General features: G+C 37.4%; 1 protein-coding gene across 7 annotated transcripts in view; it reads right to left on the bottom strand.

Moving 5' to 3' along the window:
* The window catches only part of LSAMP (limbic system associated membrane protein), an 813,202-nt gene that overhangs the window by 217,452 nt on the left and 572,552 nt on the right, over positions 1–23,198 (bottom strand). For all 7 annotated transcript variants that reach the window (XM_037013125.2, XM_037013122.2, XM_037013123.2 and 4 more), the window contains one exon: positions 10,642–10,767. In XM_037013125.2, coding sequence (XP_036869020.1) covers positions 10,642–10,767 — 126 coding nt within the window. The remainder of the gene's footprint in view (positions 1–10,641; positions 10,768–23,198) is intronic.

The following is a 23,198-nucleotide window of genomic DNA, read 5'->3' as shown; positions in this document are numbered from 1 at the left end:
GGCCCATAGTGACCACTGTTGCCCCTCACTTAGGGCAACCCATAAATGAGGTTACTCATAATGGGCAGATTTGGGGGAGGGGAAGCGATGCAGGCATGGAAGGGGATGTGGTCTGCTACTGAGCAAAAGAGTTTTAAAGGATCCCGTGAAGGTCAGGAGGTCTCAGATATGGACTGATTTGTAAAGGCTGGAGACAAATCCACAAGTCCAGTCAGTGTGTCTGCAAGACTTCCTGCTGGAGAGTAAGCCAACCCCACCTGGACCCTCTCAGGAAGACAACCGGGTGATATGGTTTGACTGAGGGGAGAGTCAAGGCACCTGCGTTGGGGGACTGGGTTGGGACCAGAGGTCGCATGTTGAAATATCAATTCAGTAGTCCCCAGTGAATGTGCAATGTGTCCTGGCTCTGGTGGACAAAGGAGCTGAATGTTCCTCACTGATTTATGGCAACTCTGAGCAGTTTCCTGGAACCCCCCCTTGTTACATGGATACAGCAGTAGGGCCATTAGAGTGAAACAAGCCCAAATCCCATTGGATCTATGATGTTATGCTTACTTCTGATTCTATTAAAAACAAATATGGCATGATTGCAAGAGGTTTGGGTCTTTCAGGCTACTGAAGAGTGTTTATCCTGCACTTGGAACAAATCCTGAGGTCCTTATACCTTTGGTACGAAAGGGTGTCAGATAGGGCTGGGATGAAACATGTGCCTATTTGCCTTTGCCACTGCAGAGCAGGCAGTCAAGGCCATGCAGACCTTGAGGGTGACAGACTCATCAAAGCCCTGTGAGCTGGATGCTCATGTAACTGAATATGGCTATGGCTGGGGTCTCTGGCAGGGGCTTGAATTGAACTCATCAACCTATTGGATTCTAGTCACAACTCTGGGAAGGAGCACAGGTCATTTGCTGCTGGCATCACCAGGAAATGATGAAGCAGACAAACTGGCCCAGGTTCATTGGGTAGAAGGAGAGCCTGCCTTGAGGCAGAAGACAATGTGGGGTCTGCCTTTGAACTCTGAAGAAGTCAGCAGAGACCAGGAGGAGTGCATTGTGTGACTCAGTCCCACAGCAACCTGGAGACTGCTCAGTGGACGTGGCCTTGGACACAGAGTTCCCTACTGGTTCCACTACTGGTCTTCTGTCGAAAGTGTGAGTCATGGACTCATCTGAGTAGAAGTGGTTTGAATATAGATGAAATGATCACTTGGTGGCAGTCGATCCCTTCAGGCTTGAGGGTTATTGTAATTTTTGTTGTTACTTGTATGTTGTAGCCTCTGTTGCTGTTTTGGGATCTGGTTACAATGCTCCAGCCTTCTTGTACAGGGACCATCATGGAAGATAAGACATGTACAATTTGAGGCAAGAATTCTGAAGATGTGTAGTGTAGGTAAAAATGGAAATTCCATGGCCAGGATCCTCACCTGATCTTAATCTAATCTACCTATTGTATATGTGCAATGATATAATAGTTAGCCTACTGTGCAGGAGCATTCTTGTATATGCATTGGTGGCAAGCCATTATTGCCTGTGTTGCTATAAAGAGTTCCCCGGGTGCTAAGAGCAGAGCCTAGAGAAGACAGCAAGAGAAGGAAGTAGGAAAGGAGGAGAGCAGAGGCTGGAGGTAAAGGCACAGTGTGGAGTGGAGGCAGTGCCTGGCGCAGAGGTTGAGACAGAGGCAAACGGGATTCTAGTGCTTGACCTGCCACCATGAGAATAAAGCTTAGTAGAAGCCTCTTTTTACCCCCAAACATTCCATTGTCATTTTTTGGTCTCACTGAATCCAGATTGAACTTGACTGGGGCTGAGACTCTCAGGCAAGACAGTGTCTAATTGGAAAACTGTTGAAATACTGGTGAGAGAAAAAGCTGGCTTACCTACACAGTGATAATGATACTATGCAAAGGGGAGTGATTGATAGTTACTAGGGAGGTAGAATTAAGATGAGTCAAATGAATTATTGTCAGGGAAAAAGAAGAAAGGAGGCCAGGACTACTCTCAAGTTTCTTCTGGCTTAAAAAATTTATATCCTATCCTGAGCATCTCTTGGCACTTGTCCTCTGACCTCTTTGCTTCCTAACACTCTGGGTAAATGTCTTGATTCATGGGACTTAGGATTGGCCCTTTTAGCAAGGACCAAATCCATCCAAGTCTGACATCTCATGAGGGAACTTAGGAGAGACTCTAGCTGCCACCCAAGCCAAGATTTCAAAGTTAATTATGGATGGTCCTTAAGAGTTACAGAACCTTCTCTGACTTTTTCTTGTGTAAGCTGTATCCAATACAATGAGAATCCTATTTTCTCTTCTGTTGTGGTTTGCTTGACTCCCAGGTAAACCAACCAGCATTTACCTTGATGAGTTACATTGTCCTAATATCTGCTCATTCAACAGTTTTATGATCACTTTGAGCTTTTCAATATTCTCCAAAAAACTATAATTTACTATTTTATTTTTATTGTGCATCCCCTCTGTTACTGTTAAATGCTCACTCCTGAACAGTGCCAGTCATTTTCTTTGACGTCATAGAATAATCAGCTCCTGAAACACCAATTTGTAAAAATAAAAAATAACAGTAAATATTGTAATTTACAACCTACAGATTCCATATAGCTACAGTTAGTAAGGTATTTGCTATTACATAGTCAGATTTGGAAAACTGCCCCTTAAGAGAAGAATAGACACATTAAAAAGCCATACTAGAAAATCTCTCCCTAATAAGATGTTTTCATGCTCTTAAGGAACAGCTCAAGCTGGTATGTTGAGATCTGATGCAATATAAGGTATAAAATATTAAAAACATCCTTGAAGAGAGAAAACATTTAAAAAAATCTCCCTGGTTGTTGTGTTGAAATGGAGAAGGGACCTGGATAAAGATGGCATGAGGTTATTTTCAATCACATCAGTCTCCCCGAAAGTTATCACTCTAGGAAGCTGATATATGGATAATAATTAAAAATAATAATAAAAATAATATCAATGATAGTGATGCTTTACTAAGAACTTTGCCTAATTCTTTTAATTCTCATGATAATGTTTGACAAAGATGCTATTTTTAAATGTATTTAAATATTAGAAAACACAGTCTATTTGGAATAATGGCAAAAAATATTTGAAATGGTGAGATACTGAGATATGTGGGCCCTGCATTTCTGTTCTACTAGACGTGTGCAAAGTTTGTGATTAAGTATTGCACCTCCCTGACTCAAGCTTCCAAAATGTCCTGGAGCACTCCAGTTCAAACTAGTCCCTAAGGACACATCTAGGGTGGTTCATTTCTGTCAGGAAGAGGACTCGGGACCTGATGGCAGATCTAGGTAGGGTAACAGGTGGTGTCTGGGCATTTGTCTAAACTATCAGAATGGCCTGTGCATCTGATTGTAGTGGGGACCTACCCATGGTTTCAAGCTTGGCAATGACAGTTCTCATCTTCAGGAGTTTTAAGGTTTGGAGGCCAGTAATCATATGGTTAAATTGTGTAGTCTTTATTTTCTAAATTACCCATTTGTTTTAATAATAGAGTTACTGAAATGGAGTTTGTATTTACTTAATTAGGCTATTATGGAATCATTTGCATGAGGAAAGCATGCGTTTTTTACCTAAATTTAAGATATTCACACTCACAAATAACTATAACCCTGCTGCACTGGGAGACTGTATATACGTCGGTGTATACTGTGGTATATACACTGGCATATACTATCTAGTATACTTAAAACCAATATAGAAGTAAGGTGCTGAAAAGAAAATACAGGAAGATTTTTCTTTATTTCTTTGAAAAGGGAAAATAGAATATTAAAAAGTAAAAAGAAATAATGTATGCTAAAAAAAAGATTAGCATAACTAAACACTAAATGGTTTTACATAAAGACGCTTGCCTGGACTCTTAAGTTCATTATCATATATGCTCTTTTCTCTGTCTAGTATACTCTTCCCTCCCCCACTTTCTTGGCCAGGTCCTATTCATCCTTGAGATCTGAGCATAAGATCCCCTCAGGGGAGCTTTGCTGGCCTGGCAGATTCTGCTATACAGCCCTGTCTTACAGTCTTATTGAATGCTATAATTTTCCTTTATACTGTATAAATCTAATTAAGTGGTTATTCATGCAATTATTAGTTTAACGCTCTGCTTTTCTTGAACTATAAGCTCCATTTGTGCAGGGACCATCTCTATATCGCTCTACTTTGTCCTTTTACAGAGTGAGCATTTTATAAATATTTCTTGCCAACAGAACAAATTGTGAGATGAAGATCAAGATTAATATGAATATTATTCTCTATTGATGGCTGACATCTTTTAAAACCAATATACAAGTAAGAGGCTGAAAAGAAAACAGCAAGATTTTTCTCTATTTTTCTGTTCTTTGTAAGAGGAAAATGGAAATATTTTTTAAAGTGTAAGAAATAAATAAAAGCAACCAATAGAACAGGTTGAACCATTATTCTCATTGAAATTATCAGTCTATGGTCGAGAGCCTTTACCTGCAAAATGCACAGGTTTGACATTTCCGTACCCCCAAATTACCAAGATTGACTCATAGAACTTTCTGGAAGGGCCATACAAGAAAACCCCAGAGAAAAAAATTTCCTAAAACTTAAAGTATACATCATATATCTCTGTGTGAAATATGGAGTCCTACTAATTCTAACATGCTGACTAAAAAAGCCAATATTCATTACTTGCAGCATGTACTTCTGGAAATCAACTTGAAGAAGTGAGTTTGCTTTAATATTATATATTTCTCCCAAACCCATGGGAGCAGAGTCTAAGCTAGACATATTAATAACATATTATAAAACTAGAAGTAAGACAGAAGGATCATAGCATTAATGGAGTTAAAGAGCACCATCAGACAAGGGCTCAAACTTGGAAATGAAGTGAAAGAGCATTTTTGACCAAGTGATTAAATTCAACATCCAGTGAGACACTCCAGAGCCCTCTTAGCTCCATCTAGCACACTGTTTTCTCACCCACCCATTCCAAATACAAAATATTTCTTAAGGAAGACTTTTATATTATGAATTGATGTCAAATCTGACTTCTGGCTTGGACAAGAGAATTGTACAGCACCTGCTAAGTTCTCAGCCTAAAGGGCTAAGTCCTCAGTGTGCCTTTTGGGTATAGAAAGCTACTGAGGATGGAAAAACTTTTGTAGAAACAAAATGAATGGCAACTCTTTCTGTAACCCTAAGACATCTTGACACCATATGAGGTACAGTTGAGAAAGACACTTCCTCTGGTTTGTGAGAATAGAGATTTAGAAACAAAGTTAAATGAAGATGGGAGCAGCAGTGCTCACAGAATGGAGATCAAACACTCCATAGAAAATACATGTTACAGTGCAACTGCCCTCTGGGAATTACGGGATTATGAGAGTCTAACTTAATTAAGGGGGAAAAATAGGTCACATTTAACAGCCATATACGTGACATATCATTTTGACTGTATACAATAACTGGAGAGGAGAGAAAAATTAAGAAATCAGAAATACAAGAAAGGCAACCACAGAATGCATCAATCTCCTCTCTAAGTCATATATATGTTTTGATTTTATATCTATAAAAGATTCACCATTCTTCAAATTTCCCTCTTTAAAAATACCTGCAGTATACTGGAAAAGAAATTTCAGGTGTCAAAACATAGAGAAACAAAATGGCCCAGTGAATTTATTTTTTTTAGAGAACTGAATTAGGGAGTAATAAATATTCTTCTCCTCATGAAAATATACTTTGCACCCTCTTTCCTTTCTCCCCCTCATGTCATCAAATGACAGGTAGTCAGATACTTGTGAACCCTGCATGGAATCTTCCCCCTTTCAGGGCTCAATGCCCCTGTGGGGTCGAGCTAATTACAGGTACATTTTCTCTGCAAGGCAGTCACACTGCACTGTGGAAGTCATGATTAATAATTGAACAAAGCGAGCTGGATTTTTTTGCTCACATGGCTATGCAGGCAGCTTTGCAGTCACACAGAGACAAGAGCCTCTTCTTTGGGTGTCTCCAAGAAAGGCTTCATGTTATAGGCTAGAAAGGATCACTCTTTGCTTCCTAGTTTTCAAAATATGGGGAAAAAAATCACAAAAACAAACAGACAAAAAATACCCTACTTTCCTGTATAGAACACTAAAGGCAAATTCTCTCTCCTGTCACCAGGAATGTGATTATGAGGAGGTAGTTATTTTAGTCAGATGTGAAAAAAGATGAGGGCTTGGGCTTAGGAGTTAATACTGGTTGTAAGGGAGAATTGGAGTTCGCCCTTTAGTCTGTGAATGCTGCCAGGGGCTAGTTTTGCATGTGCTGGAATGGAATTTGACCCACAGTGAGGGCCCAGATAGAGGATTATAGAAGAACAAAGTTCTATCCCTTGAGTTGTCTTTACGAGCTTAATAGGGAATATCCCCACAGCCCTATGGGGTCATAGATGAATGCAGGGAATCCTGGTCCTGTGTCCCAAGCCATAGCCTTGAGCAGGAATCTGTAAACTTTCCTATAAAGGGCCAAAAAGAAAATACTTTAGGTGTTGTTTTTTTTTTTGAGAGGACATCTCTCATATTTATTGATCAAATGGTTGTTAACAACAATAAAATTCTGTATAGGGGAGTCAATGCTCAATGCACAATCATTAATCCACCCCAAGCCTAATTCTCGTCAGTCTCCAATCTTCTGAAGCATAACAAACAAGTTCTTACATGGTGAACAAATTCTTACAAAGTGAATAAGTTCTTACATGGTGAACAGTGCAAGGGCAGTCATCACAGAAACTTTCGGTTTTGATCACGCGTTATGAACTATAAACAGGTCAAATATGAATATCCACATATAAATACTTTAGGTTTTAAGAGACAGCCATCTTTGTTGCAACTATTTGAATAGGCTCTTTTAGAACAAAAGCAGCTATAAACAATATATAAATGAATAAGTATGGCTGTGTTTCAATAAAACTTTATTTGTGAGCTCTGAAATTTGAATGTCATAGTTTTTGCACGTCAAAAAGCAAATTCTTCTTTTGATTTTTTCCAAGCATTTAAACCATTTAAAAATCATTCTTAGTTTGCAGGCAGCACAAAAGTGGGGCAGGCTAGTTTTGGACCATGGGCTGTAGTTTGCTGACCCCTGGCCTGACTATGGGGAATACCTGTGAGTGTGCCCATTTTTCTAGGTGGTTTTGAAATCTTTAGGGTTCTCTGAGTTTATGTGAATGCAAAGGTATGGCTTGCCTTCTGGTCTTTTGTTGACTTGAAACATCATGGATAACTAGGTCATTCAGGGCTCAAATCATGATCATTATCATTTAAAATTTTGCTAGAGTTAACCATGAAGATCTAAACTCTTAGATGAGGTCTGGAAAAACCTTGAAACTCTGGTTCTCATTATTTTTCTGAACTCAAGGGATAAACAAACAAATATATCTTAGAGTTCAGGTCACAAATGCTACTTTTCCCTGAAAACAACTATTTATCAGTCAATAGTGCACCAAAAGAACTAGTCTTTTTATTAATGCAATTAATTCCTTGATTATAATTTGATAATAATTTATCTTCCTTCTTTCTTTCCTTATTTATAATATCTACCACTTCTTCAACAAAAAATTGAGAGATTACAAATATTTATACAGATATTTAAATTAGAAAAGTTTAGACAATATAAAAACCATAGTATGAAAAGAAGATGAAAGGGTGTGGTCTACATATGAATTTGATGCCATAAAATCTCACATGTTTTGTTAAAATCTATTTTATTGATGTGTAATTTAAATATGATTTCTTATATTCTTTTACAGATGCACAATTTGACTTTAAATTTGGCAACAATCAGTACTATGAAGCACTCATGGTCATTTATACAAATTCACTGAATTAATTCACAAAAAAGAAACTGTTGTTTAGAAAAAGGACAGTGGAAATACTGAAAACAGAGAGGAATTTCCTTAAAAGGGTCCTTTCAGAAGTATAAGATGTAAAATTAACAATCTCTCAGAAACTAAACTTAAACTAAATGCAATGATTACAGAGATATTTTTAATAACATCTTTCAAGTGTAGGCCAATAGCTTTTATACTAAATTGTTATTTGGTAAAAGCAATTCTATATAGGATGGGGGAAGGTGGTCTGGGATTGGGGGAATAACATAATTTCAAGGAGAAAGTGCCCTGGAGGTTCTATTTAATCCAAGGGAAAGGTGTATGATTCACACTTCAGACAATTCTCTGTATGTATTTCTTTCCATGTCAGGTAGAAAACAGGTCTGAGAGGAAATGAGTTAGAAGCTAATCTTGCCCATGAGTCTCTCATTTGTTCCTCTTACATACTATCAATAAATGACAAATGACAAGTTTAACAATAAGGATGGATTTTTAGTGCCATTCTCTCAAGAAAATAGAAGCCTCTAATAAGAATAGCTGCCTAAACATCCAAAATATATAAAGAACTCACATGCCTCAATACCCAAAAAGCAAATAACCTGATTAAAAAATGGGCGGCGGATATGAACAGACAATTCTCCAAAGAAGAAATTCAGATGGCCAACAGGCACATGAAAAGATGCTCCACATGGCTAATTATCAGGAAAATGCAAATTAAAACCACAGTGAGATATCACCTCACACCAGTTAGGATGGCCAACACTGAAAAAACTAGCAACAACAAATGCAGGGGAGGATGCAGATAAAGAAGAACCCTCCTACATTGCTGGTGGGAATGTAAATTAGTTCAACCATTGTGGAAAGCAATATGGAGGTTCCTCAAAAAACTAAAAATAGAAATACCATTTGACCTGGGAATTCCACTCCTAGAAATTTACCCAAGAAAACAAGTTCTCAGACTCAAAAAGACATGCACCCATATGTTTATTGCAGCACTATTTACAATAGCCAAGATATGGAAGCAACCTAAGTGTCCATCTGTAGATGAATGGATAAGGAAGATATGGTACATATACACAATGGAATACTGTTTAGCCATAAAAAGAAAATAAATCCTACCATTTGCAACAACATGGATGGAGCTGGAGGATATTATGCTCAGTGAAATAAGCCAGGCAGAGAAAGACAAATACCAAATGATTTCCCTCATTTGTGGAGTATAACGATGAAGCAAAACTGAAGGAACAAAACAGCAGGAGACTCACGAACTCCAAGAAGGGACTAGTGGTTACCAAAGGGGAGGGGTGTGGGAGGGCGGGTGGGGAGGGAGGGAGAAGGGGATTGAGGGGTATTATGATTAGTACACATGGTGTGGGGGGCACATGGGGAAGACAGTGTAGCACAGAGAAGACAAGTTGTGAATCTGTGGCATCTTACTACACTGATGGACAGTGACTGCAATGCGGTGGGGGGGGGTAACTTGATAATATGGGTGAATGTAGTAACCACATTGTTTTTCTTGTGAAACCTTCATAAGAGTGTATATCAATGATACCTTAAAAAAAGAAAGAATAGCTGCCTAAATAAGTGACTGTTTCATAGGTTGGTTTCAACTTCACCTGAGAAATTAATTTAGGGTTAATATGACATGGAGGCCCATATGCTCACTACAAAATAGAGGGATTTTTACAGATGCTATAACCAAGCACTACACTGGCCTTTTAGAAATATGTCAGGATAGCTTCTGTCATAGGTCTAGCTTTGCCCAATTTTTTTTTGTGGTATTCATTCCAAAATGAATTCTGTTGTAAATTAAATCTCTAGATACTTATATGAAGAAACTTTAAGAGGATATCAGATATAAATATGTTAAAAGTTGAGATGTATCTACCAAAATGAATGCCATTTTACAAGAATAATTGACCCAAATCTCCTCTTTCTGAAGTTAAATAGCAGGCCTCATTCTACAGAGACTGTGCACTTGCAAAGGCATGGTTTCATATATAAAAAAATATAACCTGTAGAGCAGGGGAATATGCATAGAGTTAATCCTAAATAACTTGATAAGATATTTAAATGAAGTTCAAAAAGTAACAGAGCCTCAAAACCCAGTTATGGTGATGGTGGTGGGGAGGGGCAGGGAATGAAGCAGAAGGCATTCCTGGGAAGTGATTTTCGGACTTCTACGGAATTAGCATCAATAGCTGGGGTCCATAATGAGCTCGTGCAGCTTAATCCATGCCTGATACCCCTCCACAGAGTCAGATGCTAAGGACAGTACATTACAAGTCACAGACAATTTTGTATTATTCCTGAAAGATTTCCTCACAGGGTGCTATATGTTAGGAAATTATAGTTAAAAGCAAGAAAACCAAACCAAAACAAAAGAACTTTGTAAATCCAATCCATCTGCACATTGCCGCAAGACACTCAAGCATAAAACTGGCATACATTTTAGATATAATATTAAGTCATTTAATTCCTCCATATTTGTTGCCTTGTAGGGATATTCTATTGAAAATGAAGTAAGATATATATATATATATATACATAAACATATATATGTATATATATATATATTTTTAGTACTATGACTGCAGACTTTACAGAGATGAACACATTAGCTAAGACCAGGGAAAAGCCTACATAAGCCCTATGTTGCAGTTCTACTAGTGTTCTAATGACAAGATAAATGCTTGCCTTTTGCATCTAAAGGAATCTCAGAATCATGAGGATATCTTAAATAAAGTGTGGCTTCTTAAGAGACTGAAGGGTTCCTTACCAGTTGGTGTAAGGTGTCTCCAGGTGATAACAGGTTCAGGACGGCCATTGGCCATGCAGACCAAGGTCACATTGCTGCCCTCATTCACAGTGACATCCGACGAGATGTTAGAGATCTTTGGTGGAACTGTAAAGACAAAAGCCGATTATATGTATAACCATGTCAGCAGAAGTAGGTTTGCAGCACTGGTCCATGCAACAGGAAGTGGTCAATTTGAGCTAAGTGCTTTTATGAATTACTATTTGAATTTTTGTATTAAGAAACCAGGGTGCTTTGGGACCTCCTCAGAGATAAAAAGCATGGGTCCTACTATTTGGGTAAGAACCTCCCCACTAAGGCCAATGCTCCCCACTGTGGCCAAATGCAAGTACAAAGAGCAGTATAATGAATATGTTTTAGCTTTTTACTGATTAGAATGGACCTTATTTGGATATCAGAGAATATGCATGTTCATATATATTAAGAATTCATTTTTTATCTTAAAATTTTTTTTCCTATGCTGTCCTTTCATCCCCATGACTAATTTATTTTATAATTAGAATTTTGTACCTCTTTATCCCCTTTACCTATTTCACTCACACCTTCCCCCCCTTCCCTATGGCAACTCAGTGTTCACAAATCTAGAAAAGAATAAATTTTTCTTATCACTGTTTTTATTATTTATTTCCTTATGTATATAAAATGAATATAGTTCAATCTTTCCTCCAAGTTTCAGGAAAAGAAAAACAGTTTCATTTAGTATAAGATTGCATAGTTGTGTTGCTAAGATGTGGGGATATCTGGTTACTTATAATTTAGCCAAATAAAGAAACCATAGGTTAATCACTACAGCAGAAAGCATCTCGACAGCATCTAGGTGTATGACAGGCTAAATGATGTCCTCAGAGCCTAAAGCTGGATTAATGAGGCCTATGTCACAGAAAAGACATTACAAAAATACTACTATTATTCCTATACAATCACCACCTACTAAATAGGAGTAGTAGTACAATACTAAAAATTTAGTAATAGCTAAATTAAATATTTATTATACCCAAGGCCCTATGTAGAGTATTTAACAAGTATTATTTCAGTACGTCCTCACAGTTAAGGAAATAATATCCTATGAGGATTTATTTACAGGTGGAAAACTGAAGTACCGAGGGGGTGAGGCAAGGCGCAGAAGCAGAAAAAGAGATTTGAATCCAAGCAGACTCCAGGGCCCACGCTCTTAAGCAATACTTGAATGAAACTTCATCTTCACAATCCAGGCTACCAGATGGCCGAAAATGATGGAAATTACTTTTTGGTGATGTGAGAAATGAGTCCCCAAGGGCTAGCCATACTGCCGTCTGCCTTCCTTCATTAGTGTGCAGGGCAGCAACATTAGGTCTCGTATTGGTAACTTAAGTGGAAAGTGAATTACTCACAAATTTCATCACAGACGTTCTGCACGGATTACAAATAGTAGAATTTACAGTTTGACGTACTTTTCCTTTTTTTTTACTCTTAGTTGCTTATGCTGCCCCTGAGAAAGCATGTATCAGGGAGGGAGGAGGACAGCAGAGCATGAAGAGCATGAAATAATCTTATTTTTTCTCACTTTTCCTGCCCATTAGGGACTCTCTGTAGTGACGAATAAAACAAGAAGGTTTTCTGCTTGTAGAGGCAGCTGCCTGACGACCACATGATCCCTTCAGATCCCTGTTAGCAGCAGCTCCTGACAGTATTCGGGCCACAGGCCTGGTTCTAGGCCACAAGGAAGAAGGAGGAGGAGGAGGAGTCCTGTGACCTTAGCATCCCCCTCACAGGCACTCTGGGTAGGAACCTGCGATGCCAAACCAGACCCAATGGCAGAAATAGAAATGTAGTTGATTCTCATAATTTAGCAACTTCCATTTATAGAGTTTCTATTTTCCCTTTTATCTACTGGGATTAAGACTCATTTTTCTCATACTAACATGCTGATTTGCAATATATTCTCATAGCTTTTTACAATGAAGACCTGACAGGTTATACCCATTTTATAGGGAATAATATGAGGCACACAGAGGAATAATGGCTTGTCAAGGGTGATCCCATCAGGAAATATGGCTGGGCTTAGACCTCGGAGCTCTTGAATGTTAAATTACTCTATTATTTAATATTCACAGTTTCTTTAATTCCCAGCTGAGTAAGCCAGTGTTCTGAACATCTCCAAAAAACTTCAATGACATATACATCAATGATATCTTTCAAGAACAAGATTTAGACATTCTTGGTGCCTTCCTTAACAATCTAAAAACTATAGCAGGAAGCTATATAATAATTATAAGAGGTCAGGTTATTCAACTGTAGTTAATTTTGAATTGCAGACAGGACACAGCACAGAGAGGAGAAATACAGATGTGTTCTTATTAAAAAAAAAAAAAAGAAACATATAGAGGGGGAGACTCCATATCCTAATATACAAACATGTAAGTTCACAAAACAGAAAAACATCTCAAATGCCCTAACTCCCAGAGAACTATTACCTATGATAAAATTTACTGACATTTACTTCTCTTTTATAAGGGGAATTAATACTAAGGACTTTGCTTTTGCATGGACAGAAAGTTGAGCCACTTGTTTAATGTTACATGGTCAGGTAGTGATAAACTTGGGAATAAAATCTAGAATAATTACAGAGCTGTTTTGGCAACCAAAAAATATCATTTTTTGTAATTAAGGATGATATACTCAGGTTGTGGGTCTCAGACTAGAGATACAGCAAGTGGTTGAACAGTCAGAAATGTAATCATGTTGACATTGTATCATACCCTCCTCTAGGTCACTACCAAGAGATTTCACTCCATCATTTATCTTCCTACTTTATTGTACTTCGTATCAGTTTCTTTCCATAAACATTTATATATAATTTAGCTGTTTTGCTCTAGAAAGAAATCCCTCCTGAAATCCCATGTTCCCCTCACTACTTTCAACTCGCCCTCTCCAAATTTCTAGAAAGAATTGTTCTATACAACATCTTCATCTCCCATTCACACTTCAACCTTTAGAGCAGTCTGGAGTCTCTCTTTAACTTCTGAGAAACTGCTCTCAGCAAGCACACCAATTTGCTCAAACTATATCGTTTCTAGGTCCGATGAATAATTTTGTTATTATCCTGTTTTTCTCTGAAGTATTTGACTTTGTTGACTAAAACCTCTTTCTCCCAGTTTTCTTGGTTTCTAAGATTCCAAACGCAAGTGCTTTACCTCATTCTCCTCTAGCCAGACTTCACAGTTCAACTTTTGGGCTTATCTTGCCCTATTCTTTAAATATCTGTATTCCTGAGGGTTTTGATCACTGTCTTCTTTCTTCCTATCATTCACTGTGAATGATCTCATCTATGCTCTAGTTTCAGAGACTAAGGCCATGTGATTGATGACTCCCAATTCAGTATCTTCAGCCTCGATTTTTCTCGTAACTTTAATACTTATATTTTCAATCAAGTGTTCTATATTTTTGTTGAAGCCTCAGAGATGCCCAAGATTCAGTATACTCAGAACTGGAATCAGCATCTGCCTTCCTATGGATCATGTGCAATCTTGTGTTCACCATCTCACTGAATGGTGTCAATATATACAAATATAATAAGTATATGTGTATATATAGATAGCTACATAGTTGCCTAAACAAACAAAAAGGTTATCTCCCTTGACTTCTCACTCTCCTTAACTGTGCCCCTACAAAATGGATCCCAAAGTTCTATGGCTTATGCCATCTAAATATCTCTTAGATTCATTTGTTTCACCCAATCCCTATTCTCCCTTTTCTTTTTGCTGGAATTACTGTAAGAGCATTATGACCAGTTTCTTTGCCTCTAGCCTTGCTCTCCTCAGGCTCACTGTCATTCATTCGCCACACTGCAAGTGAGAGTTTTTTTCCTAAATTGCAAATATGAATGTAACATCTCCTGATTAATCTCATTACCCTTAGGGTAAAAATCCTTATTTCTTAATATGGTTTAATAAGCCATTTGTGATTGGTCCCTGGTTGTCCTGATAGCCTTATTCCCACTCCCTTTTCATTGTATTATTCATTCAGATCAAACAGCCTTTGATTCCTGGAATATACAATCTTTATTTACTCCCAGCATTCAACATTCCATTTTTTCCTATATGGAATATTCTTCATGTGGTTAGACCCTTTCCCTCATCAGGTTTCAGCCTGTTGGCCTGTTTTTTCACATTTCCCAGGACGACTATCCTGTCTTTCCTCACCTCTGCCCGTATCCTGCTCCTGACTTCACACCCGGTTGAGCACCTTTGGTGTTCTCGCCTTGTGCCCTGTATTCCTTCACCACGGACCTGAATCATAATTGCTGAATTAGTTACCTGTGCCTGTCACTAACCTGAAAGATGCAGACAGAGGCCTTTGTTTTCTTGACCAACGACTCTTACAGAGCATGGTACTTGGAACAGATTTTTTGAAAAAATTAATTGACAAACTCCATCCCCTACCCCCAACTCTTTTCTGAGCTTAAGGGAAGTCATCTCCTTGAATTTTTGTCAGAAAGAACAAATTTTCATTTTGATCCAGTAAAACAAAGCTTTTATCAATATTTTTTTAGCTACCCCTCTAGTCACCTATTTCACCATCAACTTCTTTGACTCTTGAAAAAAAATTAACCATGGGGCTGAAAAATGTATGCTTATATATGTATGTATGTGTATATATACATATAGCTTTTCTTAGTTTAATGGCTTAATAGTTCCTTCCTAGTTGCATGTAGCAATTCATGCAGTCTATGATTTAAACCATCACTGGTAATATAACATTAAAGTGCAATTCAAAGTTTTTCTTCTATTACTTCATGAGATCTTCATAAAGATTCTGGGAAACCCAGGAATTCCACTCCTAGAAATTTATCTAAAGAAAACAAGATCACAGATTCAAAAAGACATATGCACCCCTATGTTTATTGCAGCACTATTTACAATAACCAAGGTATGGAAACAACCTAAGTGTCCATCAGTAGATGAATGGATAAAGATGTGGTTCATATACACAATGAAATATTATTCATCCATAAGAAGAAAACAAATCCTACCATTTGCAACAACATGGATGGAGCTAGAGGGTATTATGCTCAGTGAAATAAGCCAGGCAAGAAAGACAAGTACCAAATGATTTCCCTCATTTGTGGAGTATAGCGATGAAGCAAAACTGAAGGAACAAAACCGCAGCGGACTCACAGACTCCAAGAAGAGACTAGTGGTTACCAAAGGGAAGGGGGTGGGGAGAAGGGGATTAGGGGCTTTGTGATTAGCACACGTAATATAGGGAGATCACAGAAAAGGTACCATAGCCCAGAGAAGACAAGTAGTGACTCTAAAGCATCTTATTTATGTACAGTGACTGCAATGGTGGGTGTGGGGGGGGAACTTGATAATATGGGTGATTGTAGTTGCTCATATGAAACCTTCATAAGATTGTATATCAATGATACTTCAATAAAAAGAGAAGATCAAAGCAAAAAATAAAGATTCTGGGAAGTACGAAGTATTTTTATCATTACTGCCAATTTACAGATGTAGACATAGGGGACAAATGGGTAAAAAAAATCACACAGCTAAGGAACTATAGAAGGATGACTACTTAGGAAATACTGTTTAACATGATAAGCTTATTTATATCAGCAAACATAAATTGTTTATCAAAACCACTGAAATATTGATGTATCCTCAATTCTTGGGTCATCACGGTATTCTGGGTAGTTTTTTATTCTTTCTTTCTGGAGTATTCCCTAACAATTTTTATTCACAGGATATTGGTGTGACTTATTCTATTTTCCTAAATGTCATATCATGAACCATTTATTTGATGTTGTCAACCTATTCAGTTTCAGTGATCTCTCCAATTTGTCTGGATTATTGTTTTTCTTAGCAATTAATGAGAGCTTCTTGTACTATAAGGATCTGATCTTTTGTTGTCATGATTTTTGTAATTTTCTCAATTTATTCCTAACTTCTTAACTTTATGACCATTTTTATTTTGCAGAAGTTTTTAAATTTCTTTGTTGATCTTTCTATTCTGATTTCTTCCATTGCTTCTGTGCATTGAATGACCTTTTTTAACAGAACATCAGTTAACTGCTTATTTCTATTTTTTCTTTTTCTTTCAATGATTTGTCTTTTATTATTGTGCTCTTTAAATCATCTGGAATTTATTTATGGTGTGATCTATAACCAGGTTTATTTTCCCCCATAATTTTTTAGTCAATTCCCAAATACCATTTGTTAAATAATGTAAAATGGATACATCATTTTGGTTTTCACATTTACTCTATATAATGCTACCAACCTGGTCAGAGCAATATTTCTGGGAAACATATAAATATAAACCTTACTTACCATGCTGAGTAATTTAAAAAAAAATGTTTTAAAATATAAGTTATTCATCTTTTGGACACGACACTCTCATGTTGCCAACTTCAAAATTAATTATTCATTGAATTAATACTTAAGATGATGAATGGAAAACATACTTTAGATACCCTTCTTTCAGGACACTATTGATTTCATTATTCAAAGGACTCTTCAGGGTTTCCACTGTAAAAAAAATTTTCACATGAATATGCCATACCTAAGAGTTCTAATTTTAAAATATGAATTATTAAGTAGGTGAAATTTTCATTGAAATGTACATAAATTCTGTATTAAACAAATGCACATTTTTTCATTCAGGACAAATCAAATGGTAGTTCCTAAAATAACGCTAACATCTAGGTGCCCTGGGATACATGGATTCCTTCAATTGTACAATGAATTAGCATTAAGTAGAATTTTGACATTGTCAATCTGCGTCTGCCACTCCAGATTTTTTTGTACCTCCGCACTCTTTCTGTACTTCCTTTACTCACTCTCTCAACCAAATCTGTAGGGTCTGCCCTGGTTTTTGTGTACTTAAAGCTACCTGTACATTTTGTGCAGTTCTGTAGGTTCCAACTCATTCCTTCTTCTCTTTCATATGACAGTAACATCTCTAATGTTTTACCAGAAGTGGACATGTGGGCAAAGTCAGGGGCACAAGCGGGGTAGACATATATAGTTTCACCTGCCCAAAATCTATGCCTTTTTCTGTCTGGTAAGATACTCTGGCTTTCCTTGGAGAAACCACTTCTCATTCAACTGCCATTAGTTTGTCAGGACTGTCAGTCAAGTGACCCATTCTCTTTTGGCCAAAGGGTAGGTGTATGACTGAAGGTGGGTCAGTCATACTCTACTCCTGGAACTTGTTTTTTATATGGAATAACTCAAGAGAGGTTGAAGCCGATTCAACCTCTCTTGGCAGACTGTGTTAAGGGTCCTGATTTTCTAATCCTTCCTGAACCCACATCCTTTGTCATGTCCATGTGCTCCTTTAATGGGTGGCATACACTTCTCCATCTCTGAACCATATTACTTGTTTTGGCCAAGGATACTGGCATAGGGAATACAAGCAGAGTCTTGAAAAGTGCTGACACAACTGGACTCACTTGGTCTTGTGCCTCTGCCTTCTCCATGCCAAGAACATGCTTAGCTGTCTGATGGTCCCAGGAGAAGGAGGAAGAGGGATGGCAAATAGGGTTGCCAGATAAAATACCTGGTACCCAGTAAAATATGAATGTCAGGTAACAACAAAAATTTTTAAGTATAGTCTGTTTCAAATACTGCATGGTCATGCCTATACTAAGAATTATTTGTTATCTAAAATTCAAATGTAATTAGGAATCCTATATTATTATTTGATAAATCTGACAGCCCTAGGAAAAAAGAGTCCCTTGTACTGAAGCCCAGCCTAGATCTGCTGACTTACACACTTTTAAGAAATAATAAAGAATAACTACTGTTTTATGCCCTGCATTGTGGAGCAGTTTGTTTAGCAACAATAGTTAGCTAATACATATAATGAAAGCACAGCCACTTGAAAGGATGATCTTTTTTCACTAGTCTCTGCAACTGGCAATCCTAGAGAATATGACTTTTGTGTTTTCTATGACAAGATCTTTCTGCTTTTCCTTTGATCCTGTGAGCTATTTCATATTATTCCAGTCAATCATCCCCTTTTAACATCAAATTAGCCAGTTACTGTTGCTTAAACCAAAGAATCCTAATTCTTGCAAACTGGGAAGCAGCCATAGTAAGGGAAAAATTTGAAGGGGGCCTTTTCATGCAGGTAAATTGTCATCTTAGGTTCTTCTTTGGGTTTCTACAAAACCACCGTAGTTGCCTATTTACCTATGGTTCTCATCTGTCATTACACGTTGCTTTAAAAATAATCCTAGGTTTGCAAGACCACCTAATTCCAGTCGTGAAGGTTTTTAATGCCTTTATTCTTGGTCCCTGACTGACCAATGTATAGAAGGAAAATAATCAGTTCCAGAGCAAGGGAGAAAAGGGGTCAGTTGGCTCATTTCTCTAACCTCAAACAATTAGTAGTTATTACTTGTATTCAGTTCCAAATGCCATTCCTAATGGTATAAATTAGCAAAAAAGCAGTCTCCTAAGCTATTGTTTATTTGAAGTTGGGGCAAGGTGTATTACTGTATGTGGTAGAAAGGGGTGTTTAAAACACAACACTATCAACTTTCTAATTTCTAACCTTTCCTCGTGTGGCTAAAAAAGCTTAAGCCCTATCTTTTGCATATGTAACAGACTGGAGATGAGTAGACATGTTTATATAAGAGCTGGGTTCATAAATCTACAGTATGTTTTTAGAGCAGCACTTGGCTTTAATAAGCAGGATTCAAGAATTCAATAATAATAATAAAAATATATAATGTAACACATAAACAACATCTGTGAAACATGGAACATCCATCCAGCCTGGTGCTTTGCTTCTGAAAATGCCAGTGAAGCATGTTTTGCTCTGTGGTGTGGTTTCCAGGATGGATGACAGGACTGGAAGAGGCAGCAGACTGTACTAGATTGAGAGCCAGGGGATTCTGATCCCGCCCTGCCACTAGCTCACAAGGCAACCACATATTCTTTGGTATTTGCTTTTGAATCTTTGTCACCAAGCACTTGTAGGTGCTTAACAAATTTTAAATGAATAAATAAACAAATTAAGAACAAATTATTTAAATCTATGATGCTTACTTTCCTCATCTGATAATTGGAATTAATATATAAAGTTGATATTAGGCAATATTATAGGGTTGCTCTTACATTAAAAAAAGATCATATATGTGAACTTGTTCTATAAACTGTAAGGAGTTCTGTAAGTGTAGCTATTATTTACTACACGCCAACCTAGGTAATAAAATGGTGTTGTCTTAGCTGCTTCTAAGATAACATGATAAAACAGTTCATGCATTTCTATGGTTAATGGCATTCTAGTTATATTTTTGTAGTTACCATTATTGCCAAAAGATGTGGGTGGTAACTCATAATTCATCATTAATATTCATATTAACAATAAATCACCCCAAAGATATGCATTGAGATCTTATCTATTAATGGATGGAGCTATGCCAATATGTTCAGCCCTTTTAGTAATGTCTAGACATTTTATACCTATAATAAAAAATTACATAAAGATGTGAGAGTGTACAGTCATAAGTGAAAAAAATTAGACCAAAAGTTTCAGAAGCTTAACTTTTAAAAAAATTTTATTATGATATCATTAATATATAATCATATATGCAACACTGTGGTTACTAGATTCCCCCCATTATCAAGTCACCACCACATACCCCACTACAGTCACTGTCCATCAGCATAAGATGCTATAGAGTCACTACTTGTCTTCTCTGTGCTATACTGCCTTCCCTGTGCCCCCCCCTCTATATTATGTGTGCTAATCATAATGTCCCTTAATCCCCTTATCCCTCCCTTCCCATCTACCCTCCCCAGTCCCTTTCCTTTTGGCAACTGTTAGTCCATTCCTGGGTTCTGCGAGTCTGCTGCTGTTTTGTTCCTTCAGTTTTTGCTTTGTTCTTATACTCTACAGATAAGTGAAATCATTTGGTACTTGTCTTTCTCTGCCTGGCTTATTTCGCTGAGCATAATACCCTCTAGCTCCATCCATGTTATTGCAAATGGTAGGATTTGTTTTCTTCTTATGGCTGAATAATATTCCATTGTGTATATGTACCACATCTTCTTTATCCATTCATCTACTGATGGACACTTAAGGTGAGAAGCTTAACTGTTGGGATCCCAAGTAACCACTCTCCAAATAAAACTTTGTCACCATTACATAATTTGTAATGTAAAAGGAAGGTCTTTTCTTTTTCTTGCAGAAAACAGATGTTGTCAGGCATTTTGTGTCTGTGATTTGAGTCTCTGAAGCCTTAGATCTCGCAGTGCCATAAAACTAGCAGTGGTCCTTTCTTTTCTACTAGTATTAATTTCTACTCTTATTAGGAACCATTTATAAAGCAAGAAACATAAGCCTCTAAAGTAGGTATTTGAAAGGGAGCATGCTATAGGAACATGATTCCTTATAGACACAAATTTCATGGATGGGTAGGGAAAACATGGGAGCTATGATTCTTTGAGTGACACATGTAGCTGGAGATAGGAGAAGCTCATTGTAAGTATCATTTACTTAAATTTCTCTGCCAGGATTGATTATAAATGCTGTACTTGTGCATGCATTAAATGGTGAGCGAAGTAACTTAAGGAAAGAGGGATACTATGTTAAGAATTTAAGGGGAAAGATAAGATGTATGTTTAAAATAAAGCCAAGTGCCACATGAGTGGTAATGTGATAAAGTCAGGGAAATTGGAATGAGAAAACTCATGAAAATAACATATTAAATCAATGTGCAGTCAAGTAAAACCACCCTCTTTAACAGACAAGGGCAGTTTCTGAACTGTACACATAGCTTAAAGTTAGTGCCTGAGGCTTAACTCACCAAAAGTCCTCTGAGATGTAGTTGGCATTTTACTGTGTTGGCCAAAGGCATAAGCACCGTGAGACATACTCTTTTGGGCTTTTGAGCCCTAATCATCACATCTTCAAGTAGCCCGATGAGCTCTTGGAGCTGTTCCAAGTAGGCAGATATACACCAAAAGAGTCCCTACAGACTTATCCAGATAGTCGCCACTATCACAAGGGCGGGTTAATTTGGGGGCAGATTTCTCTAAATAACCCCAACACTGTAGCCATGAGACAAAGAAATGCTATGAGCTCATTTACAGACCACTCAGAGGTGGATATGTACTTAGGGTCATAATATGTTGGCATGGCTATCTGCATCTGGTTGAGTCTCCCAGTGTATGCAAAAATAAAGTATATTACATTGGAATTTTTCTATATTTCTTAAATGCTCAGAATTACTTTGGAAGCTAAGCGCATGGGCTTGCACCATTTACATTCATGACTAGCTAAAGGTGTCCATTATTGCTGCTTCAGCAATAGGTATATTCTGTGGGATGTCAAATGGCTGTTCCCACGTACGGGTCATTGCCTTGCTACATAATAGCAAATGGAACTATCCTGACTGCTCACGGCTGCAGTTACTTAGCAAGTCAGCAGCTTCTCCAAAACCTCAAATTCCCAGACCCTTATTCCAGCTGTTTGGATATTTGTTTTAGATACTCTGGGAAAGCATCCAGAAGCTGACTTCATCAATAAATGGTAGGAATGAATCTGCTGTCTTCCCTTTACCTAGGCAAAAATAGCTTTCTCATTTCTGGCACTTACAGAAGAGTCTTTAGATACTGTCCAACCAGAGCAGATGGTTTTGTGATTTGGCAGTAATGGGGGTATTGAGCAGAGGGAAGCTAAAAATTATCAGGTTACCCAGGGTAGTGGCAAATAGCAACTGGGTGAATTCCAAGGTCTGAGAAGTGGCACCCTGAGACTTCATCAGAGAAAAGAGAAGTACATATTTTTCCTCTCTGCACTCAAAAAGACATGCTTTTTTGATATCAAAGGTAATTGTTTAATATAATTCTTAGAAGAGATGAAAAGTCAGACTGTATTCCTGACATCTACTAAAAACCCACTTCTTATTCCATGAAAAGCCTGTAAGAGTTAGCCCTAAACTATGGTGTACTCTTAAAAGGTATAAAATGTGTTATGGGCAACCAAAATATATATTTTTTTCCATTGTCCCATTAGTTTTCTTAAAAAAAAATTATGAGGAAAACAGTGCCTATACCCCATGAATGAATTCTTTAGCTCTTAAAAGAATATTATAAACAAATCCTCAGATCAAAAGCAAGAGAGGATTTTGAATCAGAGAGAAAGAGAGAAAGAAGCTGTACATAAATAGAAGTATAAAGCGTTCAGAGACCAATCTCTTGTCCACTATGCTTAAGAACAATGCAAACAAACATTTATTGAGAACCTACAAACATAAAAGCATTGTACTAGGCATGGGCAGGGTAAGGAGGGGATAAAACAATGACAATTATGACCTAAATCAGCCAATTTTTATTATTTCAACAAAAGTGCCCATAAGAAGTTATCACAAAAATAATAAGAATACTTCCTCTAATATTTTCTAAATGGCTCGCTGTTCATCTCATTTTGGGAATCAGAAATATGTTGAGATAACTATGGTGCTTATAAGAATCCCTTACACTTAATGATTTCCTGCCCACATTACTAGCCTAGATTCG

Source organism: Manis javanica, chromosome 3, assembly GCF_040802235.1.
Source record: "Manis javanica isolate MJ-LG chromosome 3, MJ_LKY, whole genome shotgun sequence".
NCBI classification, from domain to species: Eukaryota; Metazoa; Chordata; class Mammalia; order Pholidota; family Manidae; genus Manis; species Manis javanica.
The sequence above is the reverse complement of the archived record's forward strand: the minus strand, read 5'-3'. Positions and strand labels throughout refer to the sequence as shown.